Here is a 9,083-nt window from a genome sequence, read left to right on the forward strand (position 1 = left end):
ATGATCTGCAACCAGACATGAGACAGATTCTTCCGAATGAAAAAAATAATTGTCATGATATTATAGTTGTAGATTTAATGTTCTCTCTTTCTTACAATTTCTGTCTCAAATGCTTATGAGTTAATATTTAAGGTTTAAGAATCACAATATGTAAGTCGGATATTCCAAGCGAGGCTAAGGTTGGTAGTTGCTAATATTTGGAGCGAGAAGTGTTCGAACCAACTACGTCGTAAAAACTTAAATTGCTCTGTGTTGCGTGATATTTCTACTTGGTAATAAGAGGCATTTAATCAAATAAAAATTCATAACTTTCGTCACTATACTACAACTAAAGAGTAGGAAGCAAAATGGCGAAATATTATGTTATATGTATGTACTTATATTAAACGTGGGCCAATGGGAAATTCGTGTAGTTATAGTAGGGTACTTTGACATGGACTACTCTAACATAGTTAAGATTTTTAACTTTAGTACCACAAAACCGACATATTTTGTAAACATTGGTATTCAATGATTATAAGCACGGCTGTTACCAAACGACCTTATTTTTCTACATTTAATTTTTAACAAGGCTGCTGGAACCTTTCACGTGCTTAAATGTATATCATATTATATTATCTTTGTTACTGAATAAAACATGTCGTTTATTTTGCCGTGTTTATGACACGACATACGTTTGTTCTTGTATTCCACAATATTGTTGCGTAAAATGTACGATTTGGATTTGGAATGGTGGAGGATACACAGAAGATATATTATGTTCTGCTCGAGAAAACACTTTTATTTTACCTTTAACGCTAATCGAAGTCTGCGTGTAGAATATCAGTAGGTACCTATGTGTAGGTGAGCTTTCAAGTGTATCAAAATACAAATACAAATGATTGAACTATCTTGTCCCCAGATTTGCAGCTAGCAGCAGAACTCGGAAAAACTCTGTTAGAGAGAAACAAAGAACTTGAAACAGGGCTACGTCAACATCAAAATGTTATTGAAGACCAGGCCCAGGAAATTGAGGTTAATTTTGATCATAATATTGAATACACACCCCTGGGTTGCATGTTTCATGTTTATTTACTTCCAGTACTTAACAAAACAAACGGTGGCACTACGCGAAGTAAACGACTCAAGACTGAGAATCTACGAGCAGTTGGAAGTGAGCATCCAAGACTTGGAGCGCGCCAACCACAGACTTGCCGTCGACCACGCCGCCGACAAGAAACACATTAAAACGTGAGTTCAATGCCGTCACAGGCCGTTTCCTTTATGTTTTTTATAGAGAAAGCCTTCGTTAATGCAATGAATTTAATCAATGCTGTTAAACCGCCAGCGGTAACGAATTATTTACATTAATAAGATGAGTAGTGAGCGGTATTCTCCTAGTGAAATATTCTATTCCAAACAAGTTGTTTTATTCATGTATTTACTTAATTTTACTTCAGGCTATGCGGAAACATCGAAACCTTGGAGGGCAAATGCGAAGAGCTTCAAAAGACTGTGGACGACCTATATAGCCAACTGGAAATTTTTAGACGGCGATCAGAGCGGAAGCCCGAAAGCGAGAAACCCAAAGAAAAGCCTCCGGAAACGACAAACGCTATCGTTAAAAAAACAGAAAGTAATGGTACCCCTCTCAAAAGTGCGCCCTTACCGGAGCTTACAAAAGAGGACGAAGACTTATTGAGACTCAGCGATGAGCTCAGAGAGAATAAGGCTGCATTTGCACAAGAGCACAGGAGAGTCACTGAACTAGAGGAACAGTTGGCTTCAGTTATACAGGAGAATAACAGGTTACAGGAACAGTTGAGGAATTGGCACCAGCGAGATGACGAACCTAAGTCCATGCACGAGGAGTTCTCGATCCTTGAAGAAGTCAGGTATGCACTTTACATAATGTATAGATATATCCGTCGTGAGTAGTAGTAGCAATAATTATAGCAGATATCTACTTAGATGCATTAATATATTTAATTTAACCAGCCTTTTGTATAACTAATTGTTTTGGATGATGTTTAAATTAACTTTAGAGCAGAATGTATCATCATTATCTGTTAAAATTACTAATTTATCATGAAAACCTGTTCCAGGCAGGGACAACTGTGCATCAGATGTCTCCGCGGCATAGAGCGCGACGACATGTCTTCTATGCTGGACGGAGAGGAAGACGACAGAAGTGCTATTTCCTCACTCATTCTCACTCCAACCGGAAACCTGAGCCCCAAAGACGAAGTCAACAGCAAACTTTTGAAGTTCGACGTCAGTATTCGCCGCTTTGTGCCTTTTACTCGTCTTTCGCTTTTGTTTCTATATACCTAACTGTAGTTTAACCTCTCTATCTGTCCACTTAATACTTGAGCATAAACAAAACACTTTTTAAAATCCCCTTATAAATATCTCGATTTCGATAGGATATTGGCGCGTTTCCTTTTACTGATGGTCTGCTCTTTGATATGCTCAGTGTTATGTTTACGGTGGTTGTTAGATTTAATGTGTCTGTCCTTTAACATCTTCAAATTTTCTGTAAATTTACTAATCTTCACTTATAAGTTCAGCAAGAAACCACAATCAACAAAGGTAATCCCAATTGAAGGTCCCTCCCATTCATAACATTACTTCTTAAGATCCAACAGTTATCCTATCCTGAATCTGGGCACCAAAACCATTAAAGTTATATTTGTTTCTTATTAGAGATTTGTTTAAAATAACAAAATGTGTAGCGTAGAAGACTGTAAACTGACTGTAGGCCCAAAATGATTCCCGAATGTCCCACAACTATTCACAGGGTCTCCCTATCCCTCATGAATTTGATTCGAGTGTTTAAATCGTTTCTAGGCAACACTTATTTTCCAACTGCCCCTGATGTTGTTGATCACGCTTTGCATATGCATTATGAAGCGCATTTGCAGTAGTTTTCTTTGGATATATCGCATGTAGTCGAAGGTACGTCCATTACTGACACGTTATTAGACTAAGAGTCTGCACGCTATTCAGTCATCGGTGAGGGTCATTGGTTTTCAGAATCAATGTGTCTAATACTGTATGTATGTTGTGATATTTATTTGTACTAACCAGATAATTATGTGTGACTTGATTAACATTTTCAATAATGAGTCTATAACGATAAGAGTAATGGGTGTATTTTGACTAATTACTTGAATTTTGTTATCGTTTGTTTACCTCTAAATCGGGCTAGTTTCGTTTTATATCATACTCTTGCCATTTTCTTAATTAAAATATTTCTCTTATAATATTAGGTTCTTATGGTAACAAAAATGTAACTTTCATGGCCTTTTCCCCCATCACTGAAAACAGTTTATACTTTCATAATACGCAAATAATAACTCACGAAAATAAATGAATCATCAAACAAGGTCACAAAATTAACATTTATTTTATTGCAGAACGCCAAGGAAAAGTTACTTCAAGGTATTTGGGCAAATAAGGAAGACGGCCACGAGAATCCGTACCGGGAGCTCGTGCAGAAATATGAGGCTTTACTCGAGGTACAACTGTCACAAGGCAAAAACATCAAGAAGAACAAGACGGCCTCGCCGAGCGCACAAAATCAGACCGGGCCGCTCTCTCTCAACGACGAGTTGCAGACCTCCGGAGACTTCAGCCAATTCAGCGTTAAGGATACCGACGAGGAAAGCGGCCACGGCGAAGAGGCTCAAAAAGATAACCGGCCGAAGAAGACGGAGCCCACCTCGCGCAAAAAGATCATCCAGACACCGGACTTCTCAGAGGCCGAAACTTCAAGCTCCGGTTTCTCAGACGAGACTAGCAACAAAGCGACACAAACCGAACGCGAGAGACCCGGCTCCTTCTTGTGCACAATCGCAGACGGCGAGGATTATCGGTTTAGTATTTACGACGACGTCAGTCCGATGGACAGTCGTTTCCGCAACAGGCCTGAATACCGAGAATTATTTAAGGAGATTTTTACAATTTTGAAAAAAGCGGCAGAGAACAAAGACGATGGAGAGCAGCTGCCCTTGCTCGACGACACGACGACCGGCAAAGTGCCACCCGTCACGCCCGCCACGGAGGAGCCCCCGGGCGACTTCACCGACGACACCCAGAGCGTCCTGTCGTCTGTCATGTCCGAACAGTCCATTCCAGTGTCCGACGTAACCGCTCCCGAATCTTCGACGCCGAAAGAGAAGGAGCAGCCCAAAATAGTTTCTGAACTGAGGGAAGCCACGCCGAAGACGAGCGTCGAAAGCAACAAAGAAAACAAGCCAGTGGCCGAGAGCACCGAGAAACTGAAAGCCAGCGAGCAAAGGAAAGAGAAGGAGAGAGAAAAGGAGAAAGAACGCGTGCTCACGCCTCTGGTGCGTCAGCCACTGGAGTACATCGCGGCCACTAGAAAGAAGTCCAGGCATCGCAATCGCAAGCACAGTCAAGATCGACAGGGAGCCGACTCGCCCGTCTTTCCGTCGCCACCGAAGATCACCTACCAGAAGTCTTCCAACAAGAAACGCAGAGATTACAGACCTATCGAGGTCAGTCCCCTCGCGAGGCCCGCGGAGGCAGAGTGGAACGGCTCCACGCTCCAGTTCTACAACAGGAACCTAAACTCGCCGACGCCCAGCGTGAGCGGCCGCACCGGCAAAATCTACCAAGGATGGAATCCGGAAACAGATTCCTGGGACATCAAACAGAGCACCGCGTCCCAGGAAATCCACAAGCTCAGGAAACTGGAACTGTCCTACGCCGAGGCCCTGAGGAACACCGACAAAAACAAGATCAGGCGAAAGAAGAATCAATAATAATATTATCAAATGGTATTTTATAAAACGACACCCTCTCGCGTTGGCGAGAGTCGAGAGATTTCATTCAGTCGCCATTTGTCTGCAAATTTAGTTTTAAGTATTTTGTGATCTGCTAGCGTTACTTATTAATTTATATCATGAACGATCATCGAATGCCATACCGATATATAGTTATTTATATTATCTCATACCGTATAAGAGCCCGACAGGAAATGGTCAAAGTTACAAATTAATTTATTTTGCTTATTTATAAAGATCCCTCTCAGAGTCGACATCACAGAGTAACGCACGTGGCGTTGCATCCGACCGAAATATGCATTTACAGTACACAAGCGTCCGATTGTTGCTTCTTCGTTCTTTTGTGAGCTTCCTTCTTATTTCGCGTTTTAATTCATTTGGATCGTCAACTGAACGGATCCGTGTTCGTTCCGTCATCGAGTCACTATTTTAATTGTATATTGTGTATTTTATTATGAAATTTTATTTGTAAATATTTGAGTTAATTTTATATTAATTAATTTGCCATGGTACGGCGGCGCTTCGATTCATTGTGGGAATCGTCCGCCGAATTATTTAAAGAGGATGAGAGGTCGGAGGTATGAAAATAAAAAAATTGGAATAAAATTATCAGTATTTCATTTAACCTTACAATAAGAACAGTTATAAATAAATATTTAAGACCCGAAGAGCGGAGATCACTTCTGCGCTTCCAGCAGTTCCCGCTCGACGATCTTGCGGTACTCGTCGAAGCCGCCCTCCACGCTCTGAACGGAGCCTCCTCCGCAGACCCACAGCTCCCGGCAGACCATGCGGATCAGGCGCTCGTCGTGCGAGACGAGGATGACGCCGCCCGAGTACTTGTCGATGGCCTTGCCCAGCGCCTCGATCGTCTCTATGTCCAGGTGGTTAGTCGGCTCGTCGAGCACCAGGAAGTTGGGGCTGCCGAGACACAGGTTGGCGAACGCCACCCTGGATTTCTGGCCTCCGGACAGGCTCCCGATCGTCTGCAGAGCCAGCTCCCCGCTCACGCCGAAGCTGCCCAGCTGCCGACGGTACTCCTCTATCGTCTTGCCTGCACGCAGAGCCCTCGTCACAATTCGCGTCTCGAAACGAGACATAATAATAATAATAATAATAAACCGAACAAACGACTCGAAGCCTCACCGGGATAATTCCTCTGGAGCAGCTCCACGGAGTTGACGTTCATCTCCAGCTGATCGACGTGATGCTGCGAGAAGTACCCGAATTTGAGACCCCGATGCACGCTCCTGAGTCCGCTCGTAGGAGACAGGATGCCCATGATTATCTTCAGCAGGGTCGTCTTGCCCGCGCCGTTGTCGCCCACCTGCCGTACGCCAATGTCAGTCATGGGGGTCAACGATATTTATCGTACCCATTTTTAAAAATGGGACGGAGGCAGAGATTTTCGTTCGCGAACTCACGATACATATCCTGGACTCGAGCGTGGCTCCGAGCTTGACGTCGGTGAAGATGAGCCGGCCCTCGGAGTAGCGGAAGCCCACCTCGTTGAGCTGCAAGATGGGCGGAGACAGGGGCTCGGTCTCCGGGAATCTCAGCACCACGTCGACCTCCTTCTCTATCGGCTTCAGCTCGGGCCTGAGGTTCAAAAGTCACGTAACCGACGGGCAGAGGCGGGAAAAGTGAAAAGAAAAAGAGAGATGGCGCTCACAGCCTGTCCAGCATCTTGATCTTGCTCTGCACGGAAGACGCGCGGTTGGCATTGTAGCGGAAGCGGTCGATGAAGTCCTGCGTGTGAGCCCGATGCTGCTGCTGCGCCTCGAACTCGCGCTGCTGGTTCTTCAGCTTCTCCGTCTTCGTCTTGTGGAACTGCTCGTAGTTGCCTCTGCGCGAGAAAAGAAATTTAAGAACGTTCTCTTCGACGGCTGCCAGCTCGAGGACCCTCCGAGTCTCACCTGTAAGTGTCGATCCGCTGCGAGTGAAGATGCATAATGTCCGTCGGAACGGTGTCGAGGAAGTTCCGGTCGTGGGAGACTACCAGCAGGGTGGTCGGCCAGTTCTGCAGATAGCTCTCGAGCCAGATTATCGCTTTTATGTCCAACATGTTCGTGGGCTCGTCGAGAAGCAGGAGGTCGGGTCTGAAATTCACATTTTCAATTTGAGTTTGTAAACTTGTAATTGATTGCTTTAGCAGGCGGCGGGACCCACTTGGAGAACAAGGCCCTGGCCAGCGCGAGCCTCATGCGCCATCCTCCAGAGAACGTCTTGGTGGCTCGACCCTGCATCTCCGACGAGAATCCTAAACCGTTCAATATGATGGAAGCCCTTGCGGGTGCTTTGTCAGCTTCAATGTTTTCTAATTGTGCATAGATTTCTGTTAATTCTGTTGACAAACTGGGATCCGTTGAACTGCAACACAGATATTTTATTTTCGTTACATATGAAGAGCCAGACTCATCAATAAAACTAAATGGTTTTTTTGCCTACCTTAGGAAATGCTAAACCTAAAGCTTACCCATTATTAATAGAAGTCGTGATTTCCTTTTCTCTCTTTAATAAAGTCTCTCTGACCGTATCGCATTCGAGTACACTTTGCAATGCAATTGTGTCATCACCGACGACTTCTTGCTCCACATGAAGAACTGAAATATGTGATGGTATCTTCAGTTGTTTTGCTGATATCATCCTGAGAAGTGTGGTTTTGCCTAATCCGTTTCTTCCTACGAGTCCATAACGACGACCAAATGCTAAAACCAGATCTGCCCCTTGTAATAATACTCTGAAATAACATTAATTAAAATCATAAAGCTTGTAAAAAATACACAATGTATTGCATAGGACTCACAGATTATAGATTAAATTACATCAAGTAAAATATCATTTTATGAAGAAAAAAAAAACATGTTTCTTCAATCAAACTGTATAGTGTAAAGATGCTATTTCTTGTGCATACAAGCTCTGTGTACACAATACACACATAAATTTTTTAAACCAAATATCTTTTTTCACCTGCCTACAAAATGAAAAGCATACCTGTCACCATAGGCAATGTCAAAGTTTTCTATCCTTATATCTTGAGTCCTGTTAGTGCCTTTCGCTTCCAGTTTACTGTCTTTTTTTGAAGTGACCTGTGATGCCGTGGCAGTTTGTAAAACTGGAACTGCTACAGGTACTTTTGCCTCCTTGTGTTTTTGCTGCTTCTGTTGTAGTTTTGCCTCTGCTTTTTCAAGTTTCCTAGCATCAACTTTCTAAAAATGTAATTTAATTATATATTTTTTTATAATGTTTTACTATAATAATGCCAGTAATATTTACGGATAAACACATTAATACTTACAAAATTATCATCCCTTGTCTGTAGCCATATACTCTTTACATCATTGTTTTCCATGACTGGGACTGTCATTGAAGCTAAGTGTATGGGAGCATCGAGAACTTTCCGTGGTCCATTAGAAGTTTTTATTTTTTCTGGTTGTAGCATATGAAGTAATTTTTCACATATATCTCTGAAATTTTTGTTTTGGAAAAATAGGAAATAAAAAAGGTTTTCAAGTTTAAGTAATAATAATAAGAGACACTGGCGAAAATTTAATATTCTATTTTAATTTTCACAACTTGAGAGACTAGGGCTTGTTTCCAATAAAACTGATGGGTGTTACTGGAAAGGTGGTGATGGTGAGGTGGAAGATAATAGATAAAAAATACCTTATGTCCTCTTCTGACTTTTCTGATATTCCTTGTAACACTTCCCCCACAGCTTCAAATACTTCCTCTTTGTCTTCAAATTCACCGGCGCTGCTATCCAGGACATCTTAAAAATTATAAATGCTTTATCTGTAAAAAGCTTAAACGAAAAAGTAATAACAATAATTGTTATTTTTCTAACCTCTATATCTTAATTCAAAACCTTACCTTCTACATATTTTTTTAATTCTTCGTCAATTAAAGGAAATTGACTTTTTATATATTCACCACAGTTTGCCATTTTATCTGATACTCGGTATTTCAACCAAGATAAATGCTTGTATTATTTTACCATTTATTTATAAGACAACGTATAACTCCTCTTTGGCAATGTAAACTGACACAATACACATTAACAGATGAATTGGAAATTAGCTAGTGACATATTCAAATTTAATGTCATTAATGTTTAATTCTTTCTATGTTATTGTCAAAGCCAAACTACATACATACTCTGTGATCCAAATATTTTTAAAAAGATGACAGTAGGACAAAATATTCATACTGGCTTTAAACATTAAATGACTTATCTGCTACTTCACACATTTTTTTTTCTTTGGTGGTTTTTGACGGTCGCCATCAAAGTTC

At 41.8% G+C, this 9,083-nt stretch overlaps 2 protein-coding genes across 4 annotated transcripts in view; one reads left to right on the top strand and one right to left on the bottom strand.

Annotated features, from left to right (window-relative positions):
* Window positions 1-5,399, top strand: part of LOC110994628 (neurofilament medium polypeptide) — a 31,780-nt gene extending 26,381 nt beyond the window's left edge. For all 3 annotated transcript variants that reach the window (XM_022261406.2, XM_022261405.2, XM_022261404.2), the window contains exons 2-6: window positions 902-1,014; window positions 1,082-1,230; window positions 1,440-1,874; window positions 2,085-2,253; window positions 3,399-5,399. In XM_022261406.2, the coding sequence (XP_022117098.1) occupies window positions 902-1,014; window positions 1,082-1,230; window positions 1,440-1,874; window positions 2,085-2,253; window positions 3,399-4,769 (2,237 nt within the window). In that variant the 3' untranslated portion in view covers window positions 4,770-5,399. The remainder of the gene's footprint in view (window positions 1-901; window positions 1,015-1,081; window positions 1,231-1,439; window positions 1,875-2,084; window positions 2,254-3,398) is intronic.
* On the bottom strand, window positions 5,392-8,853 carry LOC110994630 (ATP-binding cassette sub-family F member 3). The gene is made up of 11 exons (XM_022261407.2): window positions 8,664-8,853; window positions 8,457-8,562; window positions 8,089-8,257; window positions 7,785-7,999; window positions 7,267-7,530; window positions 6,960-7,160; window positions 6,707-6,889; window positions 6,463-6,636; window positions 6,215-6,389; window positions 5,937-6,117; window positions 5,392-5,844 (listed from the first exon to the last, which is right to left on the bottom strand). Exons 1-11 carry the CDS (start codon window positions 8,734-8,736, stop codon window positions 5,468-5,470), a joined length of 2,118 nt encoding a protein of 705 aa, XP_022117099.2. The 5' UTR covers window positions 8,737-8,853; the 3' UTR covers window positions 5,392-5,467.
* Between the last annotated feature and the right edge of the window lie 230 nt (window positions 8,854-9,083).

Source organism: Pieris rapae, chromosome 7 (assembly GCF_905147795.1).
Source record: "Pieris rapae chromosome 7, ilPieRapa1.1, whole genome shotgun sequence".
In the NCBI taxonomy this organism is placed as follows: domain Eukaryota; kingdom Metazoa; phylum Arthropoda; class Insecta; order Lepidoptera; family Pieridae; genus Pieris; species Pieris rapae.

Excerpts from the sequence above, each read along its gene's own strand:
- LOC110994630 (XM_022261407.2), bottom strand. The coding sequence starts at position 8,736 with ATGGCAAACTGTGGTGAATATATAAAAAGTCAATTTCCTTTAATTGAC. Across the intron at positions 6,390-6,462 it reads ATCAAGATGCTGGACAGGCT|GCCCGAGCTGAAGCCGATAG; the intron begins GTGAGCGCCATC and ends TTTGAACCTCAG. Across the intron at positions 6,118-6,214 it reads TCGAGTCCAGGATATGTATC|GTGGGCGACAACGGCGCGGG; the intron begins GTGAGTTCGCGA and ends GGCGTACGGCAG.